Raw genomic sequence first — 27,547 nt, forward strand, 5'->3', positions numbered from 1 at the left:
GATAGCTGTTAGTGATGATCACATGCAGCCGCACCTTGAGTCTTTATCCTTCATCATAATGCATTTGCTTGCAACTTCTTCATTTTAATTAGCAGTCGGAGTGCAATGGATGTCAATGTACAGGGAACCATGTCTCTTCCAAAACTGCACATAGGCACCTCTTGAAGCCTTATATTATTTGCTTGCATTACCTTGACTAATTTCTTGACATTTTTAAAACTATTGCTGCCTGACTGCCATTCACACTTCTAACAAACTTTTTGTCTCTCGCTATGAGAACCGTTTTCCCCTCATAAATGCTTCATAATCTTAAAAACCACAGTTAGATACTATACAGTCCCCACATCTCCAAAAAGTAGACCCAATGTTCTTAAACTTTCCTCAGAGATTCTTGGGACCTTTTCCTTCGTCCTTGAGATGAGTGCCGCTGGCAACAAACGCAGCTGTCTTGGGAGGAGTTGAGGAAGTGAGAGACCTTGGCGTGCATGACCAGAGGTCTCTGAAGATAGTAGGACAGGTGATAAAGTGGTCAAGAAAGCATGGAATGCTTTCCTTTATTGGGTGAGGTATTGAATACAAAAGCAGGGATGTAATGATGGGACTATATAAAACGCTGGCTAGGCCACAGCTGGAGAGTTTTGTGTACTGTTCTGGCCACCACCTTACAGGAAGGACATAATTGCTCTGGAGAAAGTGTAGAGGAGATTTACAAGAATGTTGCCAGGGCTTGAAAGTTACAGCTATGAGGAGAGATTAGATAAGCTGGGGTTGTTTTCGTTAGAATCGAGGAGGCTAAGGGGTGACCGAATTGAGGTGGACAATATTATGAGGGGCCTAGACAGGGTAGACAGGAAAGACTTGTTTTCCCCTCATTGAGGGGTCAATTACCAGGGGGCACGGACGTAAGATGATTGGTAGAAGGATTAGAGGGGATATAAGGAAAACCCTTTTCACCCAGAGGGTGGTGGAATTTGCTGCTTAAGTTGGTGTTTGAAGTCGAAACACTCAAATAATTTAAACGGCACCTGGTTCTGCATCTGAAGTGCTGTAATCTGCTAGGCTATGGCCCAGATGCTGGAAAGTAGGATCAAAATGTGTGGCTAGTTTATTTTTTTTCTCTCTTTTTTGGCCAGGACAGACATGACGAGCTGAATGGCCTCTTTCTGCACCATAACGTTTCCATGGTTTCACCTTTGTGCTGGGTTTGACGCCAACCAATATTGAGTTTTCCCCCTGATTGCATTGCCTGGTGGGCTCAGGGACCCCACTCTGGCACTGCAGTCTCTGTCACAGTAGCTGCAGAAAAGACAACGGGCTCAAGATGCATGATTATCTGGCTTCTGTTTTCTCTGGCCCATTCTATTGACCAGTTGAGCTTTCCGTTTCTGCTTGCTACTCCCAATGCCCTTCCAGATCAAGGACGTTGGCGGCTGTCTCCCATTTGTCATTCTCAGTGTGCACCGTATTCACATCTCGCTTGCAGATCTCTTTGTAGCAAAGGGAGTCCAATAGATCATGACCCAGTGGCTAGTACACTACACTGATTGTCTTTGGGCATACGGCCCTCATCTTATCAGATGAACATGGCTGAACCAGCAGAGACATTGTTCCTCAGCAATAAATGAAATGAAATGAAAATCGCTTATTGTCACAAGATGGCTTCAAATGAAGTTACTGTGAAAAGCCCCTAGTCGCCACATTCCAGCACCTGTTCGGGGAGGCTGTTACGGGAATTGAACCGTGCTGCTGGCCTGCCTTGGTCTGCATACAAAGCCAGCGATTTAGCCCTGTGCTGAACAGAAGTGTATGCTGACGGAATTAGCACACTCCAGGACTTCTGAGTTGGTGACTTGTTCCTGCTACGGACAAAGGGTCACACTGGACGGTGGAGTTGAGGTAGAAAATCAACCATAACAACATTACCAGGTCAGATATCCTGGAATGTGCTCATCCCAAGTAACTAATATGTTATTCATTTTTACAAAAGGATTGGAGTATAATCCTGACACTGGTGTGGGAACACTGGCGTTTTACGCCCAAAAAACCGGTGCCAAATCTGCACTGATGCTGCATCTGGTGGGGGGGCTAACAGGCACGCAGCGTAAAGCCCTCTGCTTTACCTGCGGATACGGCCAGAGAATTGGCGGGTCCATGGCCGCGCATGCGCAGGGTGGTGGCCTGCAGCGGCCGCGCCGTGCAACATGGAGCCGGCCGCGTGCCGACCCGGCCTGCCAAAAACTGCTACACTTTGGCCAGGCTTGCCAGCCCCAAACCACCCCCACCAGTGCCCCCAGCCCCGCCAAAGCCTCCTCTGCCCCCGGGATGGCTCCCACCCGACTACGGCGGCACTGGCCTCAGTCCGCAACCACCCCACCGGTTCACGCTGTCGGGAATGAGGCCCATTGGGGCGGAGCTTTAGCGGAGGGCCTCAGGTGACGTCCTGAGGCCGTCCCGACGGCGTGAGGACACCGCATTCGAGGGGAGGCATTGTAAAAGCGGCACCGCCCCTGATTTCGTGCAGACGGTGATTCTCCGGCCGATCGCCGAACACGATTTTGGCATCAGTGAACGGAGAATCCCGCCTGTGGTTTTTTTATTATTCGTTATGGGGACGTGGGCGTCACTGCTAGGCCAGCATTTATTGCTCATCTCTAGTTGCCCTTCAGAAGGTGGTGGTGAGTCGTTGCAGTCCCTGAGGTGTAAGTACACCCACATTGCTGTTAGAGAGGGAGTTCCAGGATTTTGACCCAGCGACAGCGAAGGAACGACGATATATTTCCAATTCCGGGTAGTGACTGACTTGGAAGGGAATCTCCAGTTGGTAGTGTTCTCAGGTATCTGCTGCTCCTGTGCTTCTGAATAGCAATGGTCCTTCGTTTGGAAGGAGCTGCCTTGGTGAGTCCCTGCTATGCATTTTGTAGGTGTTGCACACGGCTGCTACTGTATGTTGTTGATGGAGGGATTCAATGTTTTTAAAAAGGGTTCCAATCAAGCGGGCTGCTTTGTCCTGCATGGTGATGAGCTTCTTAAGTATTGTTGGAGCTGTGCTCATTCAGGCAAGTGGAGAGTATTCCATCCTATAATGTCCACCTTTCTGGTGACAGGTTTTGGGGAGTCAGGAGGTGAGTTAGTCTCCAAAGAATTCCCAGCCTCTGACCTGCTCTTGTAGCCACAATATTTATATGACTATTCGGCCATTTAGGACTGAGATGAGAAATTTCTTCACAGCCTCTGTATCCTGAACCTGTCCAGGCCATCTAGAGAGCGAATTACTTTACAAAATATTGACCGAAGGGATCTGTTAAAGTTGGTTCCAAGATTTTTCCTTTGCAATATACAAAAGTGATGGGCAGGAGATGACTAACTGGCCCATTGAACCAGACCCATGATCGTGGTCCCTGGAGAATGACAACTCGACACTTGACACCTATCCACAGACATGATATCACCTACGAAAAGCTGAAATTGAAACTTGGGTCTAATAAGGCAAAAATACTCAGGCAATGGAAAACAGTTCTGGAGATTGCACAACCCAGTATGTGTTAACTGTTAATAAGCAGTTTTCGCACAAAATAAACCTCTTGGTCTGGAATTTCCCAGCGATGATACTTGGTTATTTTTAAATGATGCTGTATCTATGCCTTCTTTCCAATCTTGGGCATTGCTGGTGAGCTTGACAAATGGAAAAAACTGTCACTCCAAATTTAACTAGTTTCAAACTCACAGTTCTGTTCAGCGTGATGTCCAGCCGGGTACTTTTTCTCCACCGCAGAGCATGTTACTTTTAATAACTGTCGCTCTGCGACTTTTTCGGATCTTCTCTGACATCCCTGTAAACCCGTCCTCTCATTTGGACAACTGTTCTTCGCTCTTTCTTCAGAGAGATATATGTTCAGAAACTCTACTAATTCCATCATTGACTTCGCCCTCATGTCCCCATGTATTTACTCTTTGGTTTACTGCATAAACCTCCCTGTTTTGTCTGACTCAGCTACACATGGGATAAAACACATGGGATTGAGTCGTTGAATCCTTATACATTTTGGATGTTCTGGTCTTTCTTCCTTACTGCTCCTCACATTCTTCCCCATCCTAAGAGAGAGAGACTGGGGAATTAATAATGGGGAACAAGGAAATGGCAGAAACTTTGAACAAATATTCTGTATCTGTCATCCCACTAGAAGACTCCAAATGCATCCCAAAAATAATAGAAAAGCAGGGGACAAAGGAGAGAGAGAGGCACTTGAAACAATCATAATCACTGGAGGAAAATTACTGGGAAAACTAATGGGATTAAAATCTGACATGACCCCTGGACATGATGACCTGCTTCCTTGGGTCTTAAAGGAAATGGCTGCAGTATTGGTTGTAATCTTCCAAATTCACCTAGATTCTGGAAATGTCCTGACGGATTGGGAAAACTGCGAATGTAACTCCTCTGTCCAAGTAAGGAGGGGGTCAGGAAACAATAGGGTTAGTTAGCCTAACACCTGTCATTGGGAAAATGCTGGAATTCATTGTTAAGGAAGTAGCAATAGTACATTTCAAAGATTCTAATACAAAGTCTGGCAGAATCAACATGGTTTGGCAAAGCGGAAATCACGTTTGAGTCTGTAACAAGCACGGTGGGTAAAGGGGAACCAGTAGATGTAGTGTATTTGGATTTCCAAGATGTAATATAAACGATTACTACACAAGACAGAAGCTTGTGATGTTGAAGCTGATATAGTAGCATGGATAATTGATTGACTAACTAACAGGAAATGGAGAGTTGGGATAAATGGGTTGGCAGACTGTAACTAGTAAAGTGCTACAGGGATCAGTACTGGGGCCTCAACTATTTGCGCTCTATATTAATGGCTTGGATGAAGTGACAGCCAAATCTGCTGATGAAGCAAAGATAGGTAGGAAAGCAAGTTGTGAGGGGGATACAAAGAGTCTGCAAAACGATGTAGAAAGGTTTAAGTGAGAAGGTAGCAATTTAGCAGATGGAGTATAATGTGGGCATATGTGAGATTGTCCACTTTGGCAGATATGATAGAAAAGCAGAATATTATTTAAACGGTGAGAGGTTGAAAAATGCTGCAGTGCAGAGGGACCTGGGTGTCCTTGTATGTGAATCACAAAATGGTAGCATGCAGGTACAGCAAATGATTAGGACGGCAGATGGAATGTTAGCCTCTGTGCAAGGGGATGGAATATAAAAGTAGGGATGCCTTGCTACGATGTGCAGGGTATTGATGAGGCCTTATCAGGAGTCTTGTGTACAATTCTGATCTCTTCAGTTAAGAAGGGATGTACTTCCATTGGAAGCACTTCAGCGAAGGTTCATGAGACTGATTCCTGGGATGAAGGGTTGTCTTATGAGGAAATGTTGAGCTTATTGGAATTTAGAAGAATGAGTGTGATCTTATTGAAACACATAAGATTCTGAGGTAACTGGACAGCGTGAACTCTGAGAGGATGTTTCCTTTCATGGGAGCATCGGGCACTAGGGGGCATAGTTTAAAAACAAGGGGTCTCCCATGTAAGACAGAAATTAGAAGGAATTTAATCTCTGAGAGTCGCTAGTCTTTGGAATGCTCTTCCTCAAAGACAAGTGGAGGCTGTGCCATTGAATGTATTTCACGCTGAGTTAGTCAGATCTTGATAGACAAGAGAATTGAGGACTGGCAGGGAAGTGGAGTTAAAGCCAAAAGCAGATCACCCATGATATTATTGAAAGGTGCAACAGGCTCGATGGGCCATGGTAGCTCCTCCACCTTGTGAACCACAATGGAGTCTGTTGGCCTGTTAATCTGTTTTTGATTGAATCGGCTTGTATCCTTCACAACACTTTCTGCAACTTTCTGCTTTGTTGTAAATCTCACATGGGTTCTTGTGTCGCAATTAACGTTCAAGACCCCATTGTATATTTTCTTGAAGTCTGTTTGTTTAAACTCCAGTCATCTTTGATGTCCTTTCACATAACCCCATCGTCACTTTGATTCTAACACATTTTGACAGGATTCCCTACTTTTGTCCTATCTGGTCCAACTTGGATCATTACTCAAGATCAATCCTGGAATAGCCTCAGATTCCATAGGAAACCAGCAGAAACATGCAGGCCTCTTCAATTTTTCCTATTCTTCTCTCAGCCAGTAGATTAATAATTAAAATTCCCCATGATTCATGCTCTGGTCTGGGCTCATGATTTCTAAAATTGTTTCTGTGATCTGTCCCCTTGAGTGCAAAAATGTCTACAGCGCATGAAGTCGTTAACTAATTTCTTTTTCTGCCTAATTCCCGCCTCACCTTGCCTGTACTGTATCAGCCAAAGCCATTATGTCATTGAGCAGACAAGCTAATTAAAATGAACTGGAGTACCTTAAAAATTGATAAACTATTCATTGCTCATTTTTGCAACCAGAAAAATTTGTAGTCATTCCATCAGGTTTATCCGTTTGATCTAAAGCGTTTTAATGGCGAATGTGTGTGATTTGTACGTCCGATATGGAGCAGCTTTTGACACAGGTCCATCTGTGAATTTGTACCCTCGAGGTTTTAGGAGAACTTTTGGACGGGAGTTTCTCTGATTTGCCAGAGACAATGTAAACTTCCATGATGCGTACTGCTGCTTTTAACATCGTGCTAGCAAGGAGGATAACCCCAAAAGCACTAGTGAAATGCTGTTAACGCTGCTCCGTCTCTCTCTCTCTCTCTCTCTCTAGCATAGTAAGGGTTAAAGTCTTGGCTGCTCCCTCCCCCATTACCTTTTGATTTGCTGTCGCTATTGCATCGTAAGTGGGTACGTTGGCTTTTAAGACTGCGATTGTATGTATCTTCCAGGGGCACATTGTTGATGCAGAAGGGAAGAGTGAGCACTTTTGGACCTTGCTTTTTATCTTTACCTTCTCATTTTAGTTCTAAAGATTTGGTGGTTCATTTTAATTGTATTTGGTTTTATATGAAAGTTTCACAGCTTTGCAGTGTTAGAGTACCATCAGCAGGTGAATTTGCAGACCCCGAATATAATGTGCAGTGAGAGCATTCATTAGCTCCATCCATATTTATGGATATACAATGCAAGTGATACAAAAAAATGTTTTAACCTGCACTTTGCACAATACCCACCATATATTACAACAGACTATGGTTGTAAAGATGTGCAGGTTAGGTGGATAGTCCATGATAAATTGCCCTTAGTGACCAAAAAGGTTAGGAGGGTTTATTGGGTTGTGGGGATAGGGTGGAAGTGAGGGCTTAAGTGGGTCGGTGCAGACTCGATGGGCTGAATGGCACTGTATGTTCTATTGTGTCACATTGACGAAAAGTATTTTGCCGCTGGCAGCACTGCCTTCTGATAGCTTTCCAGATCTTGCCATAAATCAGCTAAAACTTACTGTCATCCCAATGAGGACATGCATTCAAAATTGCTCATCCAAGTTCCATTTGAATCTGGTGGAAAGAAGATTTGGGGCTCGCTCAGTTGGCAGCACTCTTGCTTTTGGGTCAGAATCATAGAATTTACAGTGCAATGTAGGAAACAGTAGCCAATTTGTACGCACACAGCAATGTGATAATAACTAAGTGAAGTTAATTGAGGGATAAATACTGTCCAGGACATTGAGGAGAACTACCCTGATTCCTTTCAAAATAGGGCCATGGTTTCTTTTAAGGTTACCTCAGTGGGTCAGATGAGGTCTCTGTTTTAATGGCTCATTTGACAATCGGCCCACCGAGTCTGCACCAGCCCTTTGAAAGAGTACCCCACTTAAGCCCAGTAACCCCACCTAACCTTTTGGGCACTAAGGGGCAATTTAGCATAGCCAATTTACCTAACCTGCACATCTTTGGACTGTGGGAGGAAACTGGAGCCCCCGGAGGAAACCCATGCAGACACAGGGAGAAAGTGCAAACTCCACACAGACAGTCACCCCAGGCCGGAATTGAATCCGGGACCCTGGAGCTGTGTGGCAGCAGTGCTAACCACTGTGCCACCGTAAGAGATTTGAGCAGATGATAAAGGCTGGTGCTCCAGTGCGGTGTTGAGAGAGTGCTGCAGTTTTGGAGGTGCAGTTTTTCAAATGAGCCATTAAAACAGAGACCTCATCTGACCCACTGAGGGAACCTTAAAAGAAACCACGGCCCTATTTTGAAGGGAATCAGGGTAGTTCTCCTCAATGTCCTGGACAGTATTTATCCCTCAATTAACTTCACTTGGTTATTATCACATTGCTGTGTGCGTACAAATTGGCTACTGTTTCCTACATTGCAACAATGGTGACATGTCAAAGAATTTACTTAATTGGCTATAAATCAGCTTCGCAGCTCCTGTGGTTTTGAAAGATGCATATAAATACAAGATTTTTTGGTTCCTTGTGGCCTACACACAAGAGGGCTGGATTTAACAGGGCACTGTAGCTCAAGGGCAGATGGTCCCCTGGTTTAACTGTGATCGGGACTTGGATGGGTATGGCGCAGGTAGGATGCCTGCTGGAGTTTCTGCCCCCCCCCCCCGCCAACAAACTGAACGGGGACTGTACAATCCAGTTCTCTTCTCGCGCAATTCACCAGTGATGCAGAGTTTGAATACAATGCACAGAAAATAAAATGAGAATTGTGTTGAATTTGTGTTGAACTTTTTGTGTGCATTTATAATATATTTATACACACACACGCAGTGACCAGTCTTTGACTATTCTGAAGCAAAATTTCACAAAGCCCACATCTGTCTAGGCACCGTCTTCCATAAGGATTCCCGATCAAGTTATTTTCTTCCCAAGCTTTTTCTTCCAAAGCTTAATTTTAAATTCATCAAGCTAGGATAGATTAGAATCCCTTCAGCGCAGAAGGAGGACATTCGGTCCATCAAGTCTGCACTGACCATCTGAAAGAGCACCCCACCTAACTGTTGGACACTAAGGGGTAATTGATCATGGCCAATCCACGTAACCTGCATATCTTTGGACTGTGGGAGGAATCCAAAGAACCTGGAGGAAACTCACGCAGCCATGGGGAGAATGTGCAAATTCTGCACTGACAGTCACCCAAGGCCAGAATCGAACCCGGGTCCCTCGCGCCAACCACTGTGCCATCGTGCCAATTGAATTTAAATTTTTTTAAAAGATGGAGTTGTGTCACTATTTTTTCAAAAAACTGGTTACTGCTTTGAAAACAAATTTTAACTTTTACTTAGGACCAAAGTTTAAAAAGTTTCAAAAAATACTTCCGAACGAAACCCAAATTAAGGGTTTAGGGGAGGGGTGGATGGAGGGGGGGGGGGGGGGTGTGGAAAAATGTAAATATTGATCTCTTGCTAATTGCAACTCCTTTTCAAACCATTGCATGCGCAAGTTGTGAAATGGCTCTAGAGTTTTCCAGGCCACCTACTGACAATTCGTTTAGCGGAAAAGTTGGGTCAGCTGTACCTCAGGTAGCTGGGACTCTTGTGATAGATTTCCACCTCCATTCCATTATCTAAACTTCTGCCTGTCTCTCTACTTCTGTTTCATCCAATCACCCCTTTGATCAAACTCACCTATCCTAATATCTTCTTAATGTGTCATGGTGCAAAGTTTTGCTTGATAACATTCCTGGGGACTTGCAAAAGATGCTATATATATGCAAGTTGTCCTTGCTGTGTAGTTGCTACACAAGCTAAGCAGTGGCTTCAGTTGCTTTATACAGCTGGTTTGCAGCACATCTAGCCTCAAAGATTCTATCTCTAGCAGTGACAAGTGTAGTGATGCAGCAGTTCTTAGAAAAGATACTTAATGTTCGATTATTGGAAACATTTTTGCTGTTAATATTTTCATTGGTTCAAATTCCTGTTGAATGTCTTTCGTACACAAAAGGCCAAGTGGTGTGGAAACAATCCTTGCTGGAAGAGAGTGCATTGTACAAGGTCGTTGTGCAAAGCAGCTGCTGGACTGACACAGCAATGCATTCACTCAACAGTCTAGCTCTCTGCTGGGGAAAGGGTTAATAAGGGAGTCCCTTCTGTAGTCAGGATTTAGTTGCGAGGAGTGCCTGTTGCAGGCAGTTTTCAAACCTTATTTGGATCCGGAGCAAGCTGGGGTTGGGGCAGAACGGGTTTGCACAACGCTAGTTCAAGTATCCTTTTGGTAATTTCAACCTTTTGTTCAAGTTCATCTAAAAGAGGACTTTTTGCCTTTTGATCTGTTTGAAATTATTTCAGCGTAACACTTTATTTTTTTGTTGCTCCTGGTTTTATTTGTTTTTGGGTGCTGTTGGTGAGTTTCCTTTCATGACTCCCCCCACCCCCCTGGAAGCTGCATGCATTAATGCGTTTCTTTTCCTCCCCTCTGCCTGCCTGACTATCATCTACCCCTTGATTGGTAACTTGTAAACACAACAGCCTTCGCTCCTTCAGTTCGGATAGGTCATACTCACTGAACAGAAGTCCGTATGCGAGGGATAGCATCATGATTGAAGAGCTGACGAAGGAGTCGGTAAGTACAGATCTGAATGCCTCATGTCTGTTTTGATTATATCTTCTTGCACGCTTTAGATTATGACTGGCCATCCTTTCAGTGTAGTGTGTGGCACCGGACTAAACGGTAGCTCTCCTTTACCATTTTATGACGAGATTTTGCCACCTGAGATTGCCACAGATCGGGGGAGTGAGTGTTTGAATGTAACATCCATAGAGGAAGGAAATAACTTTTTTTATATCACCCTAGACTTCATGTTTTTGCTCTTTGGTTTACCTGAATGGTCACATGTGGAAGAGACATTGACTTATATTGATGCCCCTTTCCTCATGTAAAGTGCCAAACCTGTAGCTGCAGTTTAGTCGGAAGATAATATTTACTTGTTTTAAGATTTGCAGCAAGCCCTCCACCACTTTTTAAATTTATATTTAGTTGGCTGTAAGGATATTTGGAGGAACTAAGGAAAAAACTTGCTACTGTTAACAATGCACCATGTCCTGAGAACAGCCCAATCCGTAAAGGTCCCTTCTTCCTGCATTATTCCAAAGAAACCTGAGATGCCAAAGCCCCATTGCTCATCAAAGGCAAAGGCACTTCAGCCACTGGCCTCTCCAGCTGTGATGAAAGATAATTCCCTCCTTACATTGACAATAAGCAATCTGAGAATAAGGTGACTAAAAGTGTCCTTTGATAAATTCTCTAAGAAAATGGAATATTTTCACCCTGCCTGCCCTCTTTTTTTTCTCACAGGATTACGTTATTATTCCATCCTTTGGGTGTTGTAACACTCAGTTTTAATAATCCTTCAGAAGTCGAAATAATGTGCATGGCATGGTTATTCATATATTCCTTCTGTAAACTTAGCCAGCCACAAACTTGTCAAAATAGACCATATCAGGGCAGCATGGTGGCGCAGTGGTTAGCACTGTTGCCTCATGGCACCAAGGTCCCAGGTTCGATCCCGGCTCTGGGTCACTGTCCCTGTGGAGTTTGCACATTCTTCCCTGTTTGTATGGATTTTGCTTCCACACCAAAAAGATGTCCAGGATTGGTGGATTGGCCACACTAAATTGTCCCTTAATTGGGAAAAATGAATAGAGTACTCTAAATTTATTTTTAAAAAATAGACCATATCTAATAACCCCTTCATACCCCTGAGTTGCCAGTGACGATAATTATGACACTCATTACCACTTTTTCTAGCCCCAGCGCATTTGGTTCATGCGTCATTCTGCTGGTTTGTATTAATTTAAAATTCCAGTTTCCCACTGTTGATACTCTCCCTGCAGGAGAAGATGTGACACAGTCTGGGTGGGGTTTTTTGCCCATCCTGAGTTTCCTCGTGGGCATGAGGAACCAATCACATAGCCCGGGACTGGAGTCACGTGCAGGTTGCAGCAGGGACCGGGACAGCAGGTGGCCTTCCCTGAAGGACATTCGGAAACTTTTTTTTCTGATGGTCATTGTTTGCTGGTACCACCCTATAGGTGTACTGAGTTCAGCTTCAAGACATGTTGCAGAGGGGGTGACATGTGGCACAGTGGTTAGCACTGCTGTCTACGGCGCTGAGGACCCGGGTTCGAATCCCGGCCCTGGGTCACTGTCCGTGTGGAGTTTTCACATTCTCCCTGTGTCTCATGGGTTCCACCCCCACAACCCAAACATGTGCAGGTTAGATGGATTGGCCACGCTAAGTTGCCCCTTAATTGGGAAAAAAAGAATTGGGTGCTCTAAATTTCTAAAAAAAAAAGAAGACATGCTGCAGTGGCATTTGAACTCATGTCATTTGGGTTGGTAGTCTGAGCCCATAAGAACTATATCAGCTGTATGTATGAAGCTGTACCTGTCCATCCTCCCTTATCGTTGGAAATGGCCTCACTCTCATTCAGCCAAAGTCCAAATTAATGGATGCTTCAACACATTGCAGAGACCATTTCTATAAGAATTGGGATTGTGCGATTTAAAAGTGGTTATAAAAACTTGCAATTTTGGGATTAAGCACTAGTGACTCAGATACAGATATTTTTATTGTCACAAGTAGGCTTACATTAACACTGCAGTGAAGTTACTGTGAACATCCCCTAGTCGCCACACTCCGGCGCCTGTTCGGGTACACAGGGAGAATTCAGAATGTCCAATTCACCTAACAGCACGTCTGTCGGGACTTGTGGGAGGAAACCGGAGCACCCAGAGGAAACCCACGCAGACACGGGGAGAACGTGCAGACTCCGCACAGACAGTAACCCAAGCCGGGAATCGAACCTGGGACCCTGGCGCTATGAAGCAGCAGTGCCAACAGTGCTAATTTGAATTAAGATCAGAATAACGCCCCTAATTTGGGGACTTTATTCAGTGCAAGCTACTTGACCCATGCAGCTGTCGATCTCTGTCGTTGATAGTTAACTTTTTTCTCACTCCCAATGGCTCATGTACAGCTCAAAACATTTCTGCTCAAATATTTGGCAACTAAAGTAGTCCCTCTAGGACCTGCTGTTATAAATTTCCAGTGTTTGCCCATAATATGTCCTGGAATGTTATAAACTCCTACAAATTAATCTGGCAGCCCCTGCATGAAAACCTAAGCTCCAGACATTCAATGCCAAGAATCATTAGGCTTGTTGGATAGTTTTATTCTTGGATTGAAGCTCTCCCAATGTTATTTAAAGCTGTTATACATAGATACATAGAAGATAGGAGCAGGAGGAGGCCTTTTGGCCCTTCGAACCTGCTCCGCCATTCATCACGATCATGGCTCATCATCCAACTCAATAGCCTAATCCCGCTTTCTCCCCATAGCCTTTGATCCCATTCTCCCCAAGTGCTATATCTAGCCGCCTCTTGAATATATTCAAAGTTTTAGCATCAACTACTTCCTGTGGTAATGAATTCCACAGGCCCACCATTCTTTGTGTGAAGAAGTGTCTCCTTATCTCTGTCTGAAATGGTTTACCCTGAATCCTCAGACTGTGACCCCTGGTTCTGGACACACCTATCATTGGTCACATCTTCCCTGCATCTACCCTGTCTAGTCCTTTTAGAATTTTATAAGTCTCTATGAGATCCCCCCCTCATTCTTCTGAACTCCAGCGAGAACAATCCCAACCTAGTCAATCTCTCCTCATATGACAGTCCCGCCATCCCTGTAATCAGTCTGGTAAACCTTCGCTGCACTCCCTCGAGGGCAAGAACATCCTTCCTCAGTGAAGGAGACCAAAACTGCACATAATACTCCAAGTGTGGCCTCACCAAGGCACTGTACAATTGCAGCAACACATCCCTGCTTCTATACTTGAAACCTCTTGCAATGAAGGCCAATATACTATTAGCCTTCTTTACCGCCTGCTGCACTTGCATGCTTACCTTCAGCGAATGGTGCACAAGGGTACCCAGGTCCCGCTGCACACTCCCCTCTCCCAATAGACAACCATTCAGGTAGTAATTTGCCTTCCTGTTTTTGCTTCCAAAATGAATAACCTCACACTTATCCAAATGATACTGCATCTGCCATTGGTTTGCCCACTCGCCCAACCTGTCCAGATCTTGCTGTAGGATCCCTGCATCCTCGTCACAATTCACCCTCTCACCTAATTTGGTATCATCTGCAACTTTGAGATGTTACATTGTGTTCCCTCATCCAAATCATTAATGTATATTGTGAATAGCTGGGGTCCCAGCACCGACCCCTGTGGGTACCCCACTGTTGCAGGATAAGATATTATATTTTCAATGCCAGCACCAAGGAACACACTATTAAAAAAGTTTTTAATCATTACTTTACTTGCTCAGTAGTCCCGTTGCAAAGTCAGTGTATTGGAAGCGAGAAACAATTGTTGGATTAGCTAAAATTCAGCAATCAATTGCAATTGTTTATGGGCTCATGGGGAAACATCCATTGAACACATTCATTGGTATGCAGTGTCATCCGCTGCAAGAGATGAGGGGGCCCTCCTGTCAGGAGTTTCTGACTATCATTTTGTACTGACCACTTTATCGCACTAATTCAATAGCAACATTTTGGTAGTCCCCTAATCAATCGGAGCATGTTGCTTGTCCCTCGCTATGGGGGCCCGCACATCGCCTGGGGAGAAAGTCCAAACTAAGTGAAATGCAGTGTCGGAGAGGAGATGCTTTTTTAAAAACTTCTTATTGTGGGGGAAGAGTCCCATTCTGTGGTCAGTAAAATTGCAAGTGTATTTGTAAAGAACATTTGCAGTTTAATGACACCGGGACAAAATCATTTCTCCTTGTTGTGAACATTATAGGCCCAGTCTCGGGCAAGTGTGTAAACTCAAACCAGGGATCGGTAACGGTGGAGGCTGCATTTCCCTAAATTTTAAACAACCTTTGTCAATAAGCTTCACTTCTGTCTACTGGTACAGCCTTCATACTTGCCAACTCCCAGGTTCCAAAGTGAGTCTTTTGAGGTTTAAGGGCAACTCTTGATTTTCCTCCTGGTTCAGCAGGGTTTCCAAGCAGAGCTTGCACCTACCATGGGTGGACCAATAGTGAGCAACTCACTGAAGGTAAGCACTTGCTATCTGCTAGCTTGCTGATTAAAGCCAGGGCAATGAAATGGAACTATTTGTATAATTGGCTTTTTGAAAAAAAGTTAGGCGTAATGTTTAATTTGCTTGTAAACCTTTTTAGTTTCCAGGTGGTGAGGTTAGGATTGTACAGGAGGCCATTCGTTCCAACTTACCAATGCCAGCATTCCATTTAGCCCTAATTCTCTCCCTATTAAAAATGTTCTTTGTTCCCCAATCCTTATCCATGTTCCTTTTAAAAGATCTGCTCCCATAACTGTTCCTGTTCCGGAATAAGACATTGCATGAGCAATCAGCCCTTTGTGTAATTAAACCTGTTGTCCTTTTGATGTTGGTTTACTCTCGTTGCTGACTCACTCACGAGTGGAATAAGCTTTTCCTTATTTAGCAAATCAGAATCTTTCATAATCTTGAACTCCTCTTTCAGATTGTTCTCTGTGCTGTAAAACTGTAACCATTGATGAAATAAAGCCACTCACCGACAGTACTTGTGACGTCACCCAAGAGCTCCTTTGATTCAATATTCCCCTCCCCCCCCCCCCCCTCCCCCATGCGACCTTGCTCCTCCCTATCTCCTTCATCCCTATAAATGCTCCAAGAAAACTGTGAGCCTCCATCTCTGGCCTTTAGTGCATTGCCACTTCCTTCACCCTAACAATGGTGGTCATGCCTTTGGTATTCTAAGCCCTAAGCCCTGGAATTCCCTCCTTAAACCTCTCATCTCTCCTCTTCTTTAAGACGTTGCTGAAAAGCTGTGAGGCAGCAGTGCTAACCTCCATGCCACCCCCTTGTCCTTTGTGAACCAAAGTTGTCATAAAGACTCAAATCCTTTTATTTTGCATTGCTGGATGATTCAAATTTCTATTTGTTTCCTATTAGTGTGGAGCACCTGTGGAGAAGTTTTACTCCCAACTATGGGTGGTTTTGGGGGAGGGTGGGTAGCAACCTAGCTTCAATGCACTGACTTCCAGCTTCAGTGGAGTTGTGTGTTGGATGCTTGTGATTAACCTACTTGCCACAGTCAGTTAATTATCATTGCGGAGTAGGTACTTGTTGATGCATTAATATCCTTGGGAGAGGCTAATGAGCTATTTTCACATTGAATTTTTACTTCCCTTTTAAAATTAACAATAGATGCGGGCCCATCCAGCGAAGCCTCCATCCCTTGAATGAATTTTTTTCGAGCCACTTCCACCATCCAGCCCTTGTAACTAATCACTTGTAACAAATGATGCCACTCCGAACCTGTCCTTTCCAAAACACCAAAGACTCCAGATCAGATATCTTGTACAAACTGATTAGCTGGAATTCATGCGTCATGAATGTTGCAGTTGCAGATGAATTTTGTTTGGCTATTTTGCAAACACAAGCTTAATAAAATACGGCAAATGCAAGTTTTGTTGACATGTATTTCCTCATATCTGCAGGCCAAACAATCTGAATATCTCTGAATGCATCCCAAGATGGGTTTGTTCAATAAGCCTTTTTTTTAAAGTTAGCTGCGCCCATTTGTGTTAGTTGAAGGTTTTAAAGGGTATGGAGCAACGGCAGGAAAATGGAGTTAAAGCCTTGATCTAATTGAAAGACAGAGCAGGTTCGAAGGGCTAAGTGACCTACTCTATTTTCTATGTTTCTACCCCTTAAAACCTACAATTCTGGAGCAAGAGAAATCACTGCATTTTTACTGATTTTTGATGTCTGTAGTTTCATGACTCACTATCTTCTCCTCTCTCAACATTTTGGTTGTAGCACCTCGCAGTTTCTAGGGAGTATGACAGCGACTCTTTGAAGAGGTTCAGCTGGACGGCAGATACACTCGACAATGTTAACCTCGTTTCCAGCCCCATTCATTCTGGGTAAGTTGCAGTTAACGCTACCCATTTTGATGTGCAAAATGCTGCATCTCCAGATGTGTAAAGTTTTCACGCTGACCAAATGTAATGTTCCTCCCGTTTTCATATTTTGCTTTTCGATGGAAGTCACACTGCTGAATGCTCAGCCAGCAGCCCCAATGGCAGGGGTAACATGAAGCTTTGGGTTGTTCTACCCTAATGAGTTGGAGATAGTTCTGTTCAGCCCCCTTTCTGAATGTTTCCTCACAATCATACGGCAGCCAGGTGGAAGACCCCTGCCATCCACCTGTTCCCTGCCATCGTACATTGGTGTCAGCTTCCAACAAGGCAACCTCTAATGATGACCAGAGCTGGAGGACTCAAAGCAAAGCTAGAGAAGGGTGCAGCTTAGCTTTTCTTTCTGTTGAAAAGGTGGTCTTCAATGAACTATGGGAAGGACCCCTGATTTTGTGATGTGGTTTTGTGAAAGGAAAATCATGTTTAACCAATTTATTGCAGTTCTTTGAAGGATAAAGGAGAACCGGTGGATGTACTGTACTTAGATTTCCAGAGGTATTTGATAAGTTGCCACATCAAAGTTTATTGTGAAAAATGAAAGCTCATGGTGTAGCGGGTAGCATAGCGGCATGGATTAAAGATTGGCCATCTAACCGGAAACAAAGATTTGGCTTAAATGGGTCTTTTTCTGGTTGGCATGATGTGATGGTGCCGCAGGGATCAATGCTGGGATCTCAATTTTTTGCAATTTGTATCAATGATTTGGATGAAGGGACTGAAGGTGCAGTCGCTAAATTTGCTGACACCACAAAGAAAGGAAGGAAAGTCAATGGATTGTCTTGTGAGGAAAGTTTGGAGAGGTTAGGTTTGTATCCACCAGAGTTTAAAAGAGTAAAGAGGCGACTTGATCAAAACCTTTAAGATCCTAAGGCATATTGACAGAATTGATATGGAGAGGCTATTTCCTCTTATTGGAGAATCTAGAAGGAGTGGTCAGTGTTTAAAATTAAGGGGTCACTCATTTCATACAGAGACGCAGATAATTTTTTTCTCTGAGGGTTGTGAGTCTCTAGCACTTTCTTCCTCAAAATGCAGTGGAAGCAGAGCCTTTTAATATTTTTAAGGCACAGCAAGATAGTTTCTTGATCAACAAAGTGCGAACGTTTAAAAAAAAAAAAAAAAAAATTCCAATTAAGGGGCAATTTAGCGTGGCCAATCCACCTAACCTGCACATCTTTTGGGGTGTGGGGGTGAGGCCCACGCAGACACGGGGAGAATGTACAAACTCCACACGGACAGTGTGGGCAGGGATCGAACCCCGGTCCTCGGCGGCTGGAGGCAGCTGTGCTGACCACTGTACCACCGTGCCGCCCAAGGTGTGAAAGGTTATCGGGATAGGCAAGAATGTGGGGTTGAGGTTACAATGAGATCAGCTATGACCTTACTGAATGGTGTAGCAGACCCGAGGGGCTGAATGGCCTACCCCTGCTCCTAATTCATATGTTTTGTAGCTGGCGGAGCAGTTTTCATTTCTCTCCCCACCTGTCCTCTTTCCCTCCCGTTGCTAAGCCAATTCTTTATCTAGCCACTTAGTCACACTTTGCACGACCCTTCACCTTTCCTGCTAGCCTTTTCTGAGGTACTTTCAGCCATTCAAGTAAAAACGACATCTACTGGATTATCCTCATCAGCAGCTCAGTTACCCTCTTGGAGATGTCTCATAGCTTTGAGAAACACGACGTATTACTTTAAACACCATGCTGGCTGCTTACCATTAGACCTCCTTTTTAAATGTCCGCCGGAATTGTAGGTATTGTATTTTTGTAGTGGAATTTAAAAACATGCTTTTTTCGGATGGGGGGTCTCTTTGGTGTTTAGTTTGAATGCACTCGGTTGGTAACGCTCTCTGCAGTGCATGGGTTAATGTGGGTAGGGGTGGGGAGGTTCGAGAGTGCTCTGTAGGGGGGCCATGTTGGGATGGTGTTTCTCGTTTGGTTGGGTGCAGGGTATGGGGGGTAAGGGCTGAGGATGAGGTTTGGAGAGAAGATGGCGGGTGGGAGTTTTTTTTTCCCAAGAGCCTTTGGATGGGAGGTGCCACCCTAGCAAGGAATGCTAGTGAACGGAAGTGAAGTGTGGGGGGATAGCTGCGGTGGTTAGCCAGTGGGGTGGGAGGGGGAGGGGGGAGGTGACGTAGCAGTTGTGGAGGATGCGTTTGGTCATGGGCGGGGGGACATCTTGGGTGGGCCCGATTCAGAATGGGGATGGGGGAATGGAGCCTAAGGTGATGATGGCGGACTCTAGGGGGGAAGGGAGGCTGAAGCCTCCAGTGAGAATCATGACATGGAATGTCTGAGGGCTAAATGGGCCGGTTAAACAGCCCCGGGTGTTCGCTGACTTAAAGAGTTTGAGAGCAGAGATGATTTTCTTGCAGGAGACACAACTCCGGGTGAAAGATCAAAAGTGGTTGAGGAAGGGGTGGGTGGAGCAAGAGTCCACTTGGGGTTTGATTCGAAGTGGAGGGGTATCGCCATACTGTTGAGCAAGAAAATGGGGTTTACAGGGGCCAGGGAAGTGCAGGAATCGAGAGTGGATGTTTGTGATAGTGAGTGGGGTGCTAGTGGGGATTCCGGTGGTGTTGATGAATGTGTATTCACCCAATTGGGATGATGCCGGATATGTGGAGAGGCTATTGCGGGTGATCCCGGACTGGAACTCTCGCCAGTTGATTATCGGGAGTGGATTTCAACTGTGTATTAGAGCAGAGGGTGGATAGGTCGAGCCCTAAGTCGATGGGGAGTTTGAGAATGACATGAGAGGTGTGAGGGTTTATGGAGAGGATGGTGGATCCGTGGAGGTTTCGGCACCTGGGAGAGAGGGAGTATTCCTTCTTCACGCACTTGCATGGGGATTATTCCAGGATTTACTTTTTTGTGGTGAGCTGGGTGTGGAAGGTGTAGCTTAAGCGGGAATAGTGATTTCGGACCATGCTTCACGCTTCCTAGGCTTGTTCGGTTCTGGCGCAGAAGCTGGGGTGGAGGTTGGATTCGGGGATTTCGGCTGACAAGGAGTTCTGTGGGAAGGTGACGTTGGTGATTAAGAATTATGTTGAGCTCAATCGGAATGGGGACATATCGGCATCCACGTTTTGGGAGGCCCTGAAGGCAGTGGTTCGGGGGGGAAATTATTTTGTTCAAGGACATGATGAGAACGGAGGAGCATTGGCGACTGTTGGACGAGTTGTGGAGGTGGATTGGAGATATTTTGTGGTCCCATGAAGGAATTGTTGGCGGAAAGAAAGAAGTTGCAGTTTGACCGGTTGACAGTGGCCAGGAGGGGGGTACAGTGTGAGTATGGACAGAAGGTGAACCACATGCAGGCCCACCAGCTGCGGCGACAGGTAGCGGCAAGGGAAATTCTTCAGGCAAGGGGGGGGTGGGATGTGGTGTCGCATCCAGAGTGGAATTTAACGCCTTTTATGAGGGGCTGTATAGGGCCGAGCCAGAGGAGGACGAGGCTGATATGGTCAGTTTTTTGATGGGTTGGACTTCCCGGAGCTGGAGGAGGGGAAGAGGTATGTGCTGGAGGGAACGTTGGGGCTAAAGGAGGTGAGTGTATTAGCATGATGCAGTCGGGTAAGGCACCGGGGACAGATGGCTTCCCGATGGAAGTTTACAGGCAGTTTGCGAAGATGCGCTCCCCCCACTCCCCCAACATTTTGGGCATGTTTAGTGAAGTGGTGGAAAAGGGGGAGGTGCCAGCTATGCCGGCTTTTGCTGATCCCGAAAAAAGGGAAGGATCCACTGAAGTGCGGATCATGAACGTCCTGGCACAGGTACTGGCCAGAAGGTTGGAGGGGTGAGTACCGGAGGTGCTTTTGGAGGACCAAACGTACTTTGTGAAGGGGAGGCAGCTCTCTAGTAATAGTAGGAGGTTGCTGAATGTAATTATGATCCCCATCGGAGGCGGGGGGGGGGGGGGGGAGCGAGAGGACCACCGGGTGTCCTACGCCGATGACCTATTGTTGTGTCGGACTTGTTGGAAACCATGGGCAGAATTATGGGCTTACTGGAGAGGTTTGGGGCTTTTTCAGGTTATAAACTGAATGTCAGGAAAAGTGAGGTGTTTCTGGTGAATGTTGCGGGGCAGGGGCGAACCTGGGGGTTCTGCCATTTAAGGTGCCACACGAGCTATTTCGGAACGCATACCTTCAAACCCGTTTGCTGGGGCCGGATTTTCAGTGGTGTATGGTAGCTAACTTAACGTGAACCTTGTTAATGTAAGTTACGTAAAAAGAGAATACAATGAAACCAAAAGGGCAAACAATGAACAGAATTCGATGCAGAATAAGAAGTTATTTTAAGAAGGGAGAGAGGTTTGTCAAACTCTTGCATGGCTCAAGAGATTACAGATTTCACTCGAGGCTGTTTTTTTCCCCATTGCAACTCAAAGCCACATTCATGTTAAAATATGCTGCCTTTGTAGGGCCTAGATTTTGTGCCAGCGTTTTTTTGTCGCTGTGGAGGGCAGAGTGAACTATTTTCAGTCTTCAGTTTAAGAAAATATTTTCATTCTAGAGATCTCACCTCCCCAGTGAGCATCCTGACAGCTAGTGGCCCTGTAACCAATGTGCTCGACCCATTCAGACCATCTGCATACCAACAGAGATTTCTCTAATAGCTGACTTGAACTTTGTACGTACCCTGGCCACGTGTATCAGCTAAAACCCAATGATTAGCTGGACCTAATCCCAGATGGCCACCAAAGTAATCTGAATTTAACAGGGCAAACTGCTTTTAGAACAATCTCAATGTTCAGCTACAGGGATATTTGAGAATAGTTTCTGATATCTCACTCTGCTCTTCAGCCAGTTACCTCTTCTACAACATTCTTGTGACTCCTTCTTTAGTTCCTCTAATCCTTTATTTTGTAACATTTAATTGGAATCCTGCAGCCAGCATAATCAAATGGAACATCCGTAGGTGATGAACTTGTTCAATGTATGGCGGGAAACTGTACTTAAACTGCCTGATTAAGAATAAGCTGTGTTCACTGACATTACATTCGGGCAAATGAAAAGGAATGATAGCGGTGTGTGAATCTCTCTTAAAATTCCTCCCTCAGCCCCTCTGCCGATCTAGTCCTTGCTACTCTTTTAATAAATTTCTCAAAGCCAATTATTCAGCTTTGGCCGGTTCCCTTGAATCTCTCTTTGCCGAGTGTCAATTTTCTGCACACTGCTGTATTAAACCTTTTTTTTTTTTGGTAACGTCAGAATTATTGTATGATAAGGGCGGCACGATGGTGCAGTGGTTAGCTCTGCTGCCTCACACCGCCGAGGACCCGGGTTGAATCCTGACCCTGGGTCACTGTCTGTGTGGAGTTTGCACATTCTCCCCGTGTCTGCAGGGGCCTCATCCCCACAACCCAAACATGTGCAGGTCAGGTGGATTCGTCACACTAAATTGTCCCTTAATTGGAAAAAAAAAAGAATTGGGTACTCTAAATTTATAATATGAAAAAATAATTATTGTCTTGTAAGGAGACATAAGGAGGCCATTTGGCCCATCGTGGCTGTGCTGGCTCTTTTGAAGGAGCTATCCAATTTGACCCACTTCCCTGCTCTTTTTACGAAGGCCTGCAAACTTTTCCTTCCAAGTATTTGTGCAGATGAATGGATTTTATTGCTGTAATTTGTGCATTTAGCGCAATGTGACGTTTACAGTGAGGTTGCAATTGTATGACTGGACAATTTGATTGTAATAGTCCATGCATGATAACTGATCCTCCCCAGATATTGCCAGAAGTTCCTTTATCTATACCCAAGTAGGCAGTGTACCTTTTAATGTGGTGGAACAAACTCATCACTTTTGTGTTTCATTTTCCTCTTGCCCTCCAGTTTTCTCGTCAGCTTCATGGTGGATGCCCGTGGCGGCTCGATGCGCGGCAGCCGCCACAATGGAATGCGCATCGTCATCCCGCCCCGCAAGTGCACCGCCCCCACACGCATCACGTGCCGCTTGGTGAAGAGGCACAAACTCGCCAGCCCGCCACCTATGGTAGAAGGGGAAGGGTTGGCCAGTAGGCTGGTTGAGGTTGGACCATCAGGTGCCCAGTTCTTGGGGTAAGTCGCTGCTTTGCTCTTTCTGACCACCGCACAAGGCTCATCTTCCTTTTCTTTCCTTTTTTATGGATTGACACTACCGGCCGCAAAATCCTTGAATGAGAGCTTTTAGTTTTAACCTGAGGAGCAGTGTTAAAACCTGATGAACACACAAGTCTGCAGTTTCTTTGTAAATGTATGGAGGTTTTGAATATTGTGTATCTTTTTATTTCCTTTCAAATCAGCGACTTAGAGCAGGATATTCATAAAAAGCTTAATGATGGCCAAATAAGAAAACCATAATATTCTACCAACTGAAAGTAAAATTGGACATCTTTGTTTGATCATTTGCAAACGTCCAACTCGAAGATTCCTCTCCAAACGATCCATTGTGATGTGGCCCTAAAATACTCCACAGTACTTGATAAAAATTTTTTGCTCATTCTGTTAGTGTAAGTTTTGCAAATGCTCCATTCAAATTCTGGATACTGTTGGGAATGACAGTTTCTTCATTGTTTTTTTTCTCCACTTTTTGTTTCCCTTTACTGCTGCATGGATGTTTTTTCAGTAAACTTCACCTTCCTACCAACCCTCCCCCTCTCAACGAGGGTGAGAGCTTGGTTAGCCGAATCCTGCAGCTGGGGCCTCGAGGAACAAATTTTATTGGGTAGGATGTTTATGAAAAAGATACAAACTGTCACAGCAGATTTTAATTTTTTTTAACCTTTCTTTGGTATTTATTTTAGTCATTCCCCATGTTTTGTTTCTGTTACATTTTTTTTGTTGAAAAAAAGCTTTCAGTTCTGTCACTGAAAGAAAATCATAGTGGCTTGATATATCGAAGCTCTGTTGTTTTAAGCTTGGCGCTTACAGGCATGTTTTACAATTCACTGCAAGCATTCTGCCTTCATAACTGCTTTACTTCTGTACTTGTTGAACTCTCTTTCAGCCACATCGAATGCATTCAGTATAACGTGATAGCTCTTCACATTCAATATTGGTATAGAGAAGGTATCAGTGAAGAGGAAAAGTAAATTGTCTCTTTCGTACTGTAAATAGGGCAACTTTAGGTTGGAAAGGCATGCGGAGATCATGAGAAGTTAAGTCAGCCGATGGCAGAAAATTGATCGTTTTTCAAATCTCGGAACAAATTCTTTCCAACGTGTCAGTGAAAATGGCCCCGTGTTAATTTGTTTCAGCCAAATGTGCTGAATAAGCATTGGTACATTTTGTCAAGCAATGCGACAGGCCTACATACTGAATTTGGGTTATCTGCTTTACACATACTTAAACATAACAGTGAAATTGGTACTTAAGATGGATCCACTCAAAATGTCAGGATCTCTCAAACATCTGAAAATTGATATTGACTCAAAAACAAAAAAAACTTAAGGTGTCCCTAAGCGTTACTGCCTTGTAAAGTGTAGGTCTGAAACATTTCACTCAATGAGATACCCCAATGATTTTGATGCACCCCCAAAGGTTTGGTACATTCTCTATATCCATATTTTCATTCTGGATGTCTTGCACCACACATAGGACATGGTCAATCTGCCAGGATTTTGACGGGACAGTGTAAGAGTTTTGGTGCCGAATGAGGCTGTATTTCCAAGGTGGGACGCCACTGAATGTTGAATTTCCGTTGCATCCTTCAATAATCTCACACGCTTTTCCACACATTTGCAAAAATGATTTTCTGTGTATGTCCAATGTTGAATATTATGAAGTAGAATGTTAGAAATGTAAGGTACCATTTCTTCATTCGCAATATTCTGGCCAAAATGGGGCGGTGGAAGGTCTGGAGTGGGTCATAGCAAATGGGGGACTCTTGCATTTTCTGTCAGTTGTTTAGGTATGAAAATGTCTGTGCTAAATTAACTTTTGATGCAGTAAAGCCTCCATAGAAACCCACTTGAAAATTGTTGCAATGTTTCACATGCTTGACTTCCTTTGGGCAGCTAATAAATTAAAACAGTGGAAGCACGTAAGTTGCATAGTCAATGAAATGGTTCACCCTCCAGCGACTTTCTCCTTACTTCATTGGCACTGGTTTTGTACATTTTATCTTTAAATGAGCAATGCAGCCTGTAGAGGATATGGAAAAATAAAACTGTCTCAATGCTGCTCATGGGAGGTTGTAAGTGTAACACCATAGTGCTTTACAATTTTTGAATTTAACTATTGTTTCTAACCCTTTGAGTGCTGGTTGGGAAACCTTCATAGCTTAAATAAAATCTGAAACGTCTCTCACAGCTACTTATAATATGAAATGCACGGAGAGAATAACGTCTGGTCACTCAGAATTCCTGGAGGCAAAAACAGACACCTGAGATGAATGAGATTTGGTTGGTTTTCAGGAATCATATCTCAATTCTCATAAATGACCAAATTTACTTTATTTATTGCGGAGGGTGGGTTGGGGGAGAGATTGTGTGAAGGAGTTAAATGTAAAGCATATTTTAGAAAAATGTAATCGGATTCTGCGATGGAATTTGCTACGATTAGCCAAAAGTTGCACTGGCCTGCCGAATAAAGATAATACATAAAAGTCTCTCTTCTTTCTAGCCCAGTGATTGTGGAGATACCACATTTTGGGTCAATGCGAGACAAGGAAAGGGAGCTTATCATACTGCGAAGTGAAAATGGGGAAGTCTGGAAGGAACATCAATATGACTGTAAAGAACAGGATCTCAATGAGATATTAAATGGCATGGATGAAGGTGAGCGTTCACTTTTGGCAGGTCATTTAATTACTACCAGACAAAGCTACGATATCCTTTTTCTTAAGCCTATTCAAGGACAAACTTACCTTTATTGCCTCATGCCTCTTGAACAAATGCCTGAAGGTCTTTGCATACTTTCTCAGTTATTATTTTGTACGATTTCACAAAGATAACGATGACAAATTTCACTGAATGAAAATCTGACTAAAAAGAAACGGTCTGCTCTGTATCTCTTTCTGTACCTGCATTGCAGTGACACAAAAGGATCGCCACTGGTAGTTATAACAGGTCTGTTTGATTTCTCTGAAAATTACCCTCAGCCCCATGCCAACCCTTTGGCCAAGTGGTAACGCACTTGCCTCCGGGTCTGAAGGTGGAACATTCATACCGCACTCCAGATAACATCAGTTGCCGCTTCTGTACAATAGCGAGCGAGTGCTGCACTGTCGGAGGTTGAGATGTGGAACAAAGGCCCTGTCTGTCCTCTCACATGGATATAGAAGATCCCGTGGCACTATTTGAAGAAGAGGAGAGTTCACCCAGTGTCCTGAGTGACATTTATCTCTCCATGGACATTTTTTTTTCCTTATTTCTTTCACGGGATATGAACATTGTTGTCCTGTCTTCCTGTCCTAAATTGTCTTGGAACTGAGGACAGCTAAGAGTCAACCACATTGCTGTATGGCTGGAGTCATATGTAGGCCAGATCAGGTAAGGACAGACGGTTTCCTTCCCTAAAGGACATTTGTGAACCAGATGGGTTTTTACAACAATCAATGTTAGTTTGATGGTTACCACTGCTGTGACTAGCTTCGTATTCCAGATTTATCAATTGAATTTAAATTTCACCAGGTGCCCCCGTGAATGTGCGATTCATGTCCCCACAGCATTATCCTGCGCCTCTGGATTATTCGTCCAGTGACACTGCCACTATGTCATCATCTTTCCCCTGAACATCAGATAGCTCTTTCTGAGATCTGGCACAGGTTCAACGACTATGGCTATGCCTATGTGGGAAAGTTTAAGGGAAATGTATTGTTTTCAGAGTGTTATTTGAGCATGGAACGATTTTCTCCCAAAGAATTTGCGACTTTTGAAGGAAGAGTTGATAAATAGATAAACCAGAGGATGATAGAAGAATACCCTAGAATTGACGCAGCACCGGCATGATTGGCCAAATGGCCTCTTCTGTAAATTCCTATGGTTCTACGTACCCCATGACCTTCTGACTCTGAAGTGAGTGTTACCAACTAGGTCAGGCTGACACTGGATAGATCTTGTGACCTTTAATATATGGTTTATAACCCATTCTGAAATCTATACTTTAGCTTCTGAATTGACTCTGGTTCAGGTTATAGAAGTTAATCATCTTGTTTTCCTCTCAGAACAGAGGTGGGCTTCTCTAAGAAACACACACTTATAAGCAAATTAGTGACTCAAGCAGCGGGATATCACCACAGTAGAATATTACAGATGCCCATCTGTTGCCCATCCCTAATTGCCCTTGAACTGAGTGGCTGGCAAGGCTATTTCAGTGGGGAGCAGTTAAGAGTCAACCACATTGATGTCAAATGTAGGCCAGACCAGGTAAGGACGACAGATTTCCTTCCCTGAAGGACATGAGTGAACCAGATGGGGTTTTCCGACAATACGCAATGGTTTCATGGTCGTCATTCGACTTTTAATTCCAGATTTTTTTTGTTGAATTCAAATTTCACCATCTGCCATGGTAGGATTCGAACTTGGGACCCCAGAGCATTACCTTGGGTCTCTAGATTATTAGTCCAGTGACAATACCACTGTGCCACTGCCTCACCTTGTAGGACAGAGTTATGAATCACAGTTGTGGCCACATTCTTGGCTCGCTTTCATGAAGCAAGGCTTTAAATATCTT

General features: G+C 44.3%; 1 protein-coding gene across 48 annotated transcripts in view; it reads left to right on the forward strand.

Moving 5' to 3' along the window:
• The window catches only part of ank3b (ankyrin 3b), a 1,101,178-nt gene that overhangs the window by 953,574 nt on the left and 120,057 nt on the right, over positions 1 to 27,547 (forward strand). For 28 of the 48 annotated variants that reach the window (XM_072478848.1, XM_072478844.1, XM_072478845.1 and 25 more), the window contains 6 exons: positions 10,361 to 10,454; positions 14,897 to 14,959; positions 16,730 to 16,836; positions 22,727 to 22,951; positions 23,499 to 23,597; positions 25,496 to 25,650. In XM_072478848.1, the coding sequence (XP_072334949.1) occupies positions 10,361 to 10,454; positions 14,897 to 14,959; positions 16,730 to 16,836; positions 22,727 to 22,951; positions 23,499 to 23,597; positions 25,496 to 25,650 (743 nt within the window). The remainder of the gene's footprint in view (positions 1 to 10,360; positions 10,455 to 14,896; positions 14,960 to 16,729; positions 16,837 to 22,726; positions 22,952 to 23,498; positions 23,598 to 25,495; positions 25,651 to 27,547) is intronic. The other 20 variants (XM_072478857.1, XM_072478855.1, XM_072478884.1 and 17 more) reach the window with 9 other exon arrangements.

The sequence above is a fragment of the Scyliorhinus torazame genome, chromosome 16, assembly GCF_047496885.1.
Source record: "Scyliorhinus torazame isolate Kashiwa2021f chromosome 16, sScyTor2.1, whole genome shotgun sequence".
Taxonomy (NCBI): Eukaryota; Metazoa; Chordata; class Chondrichthyes; order Carcharhiniformes; family Scyliorhinidae; genus Scyliorhinus; species Scyliorhinus torazame.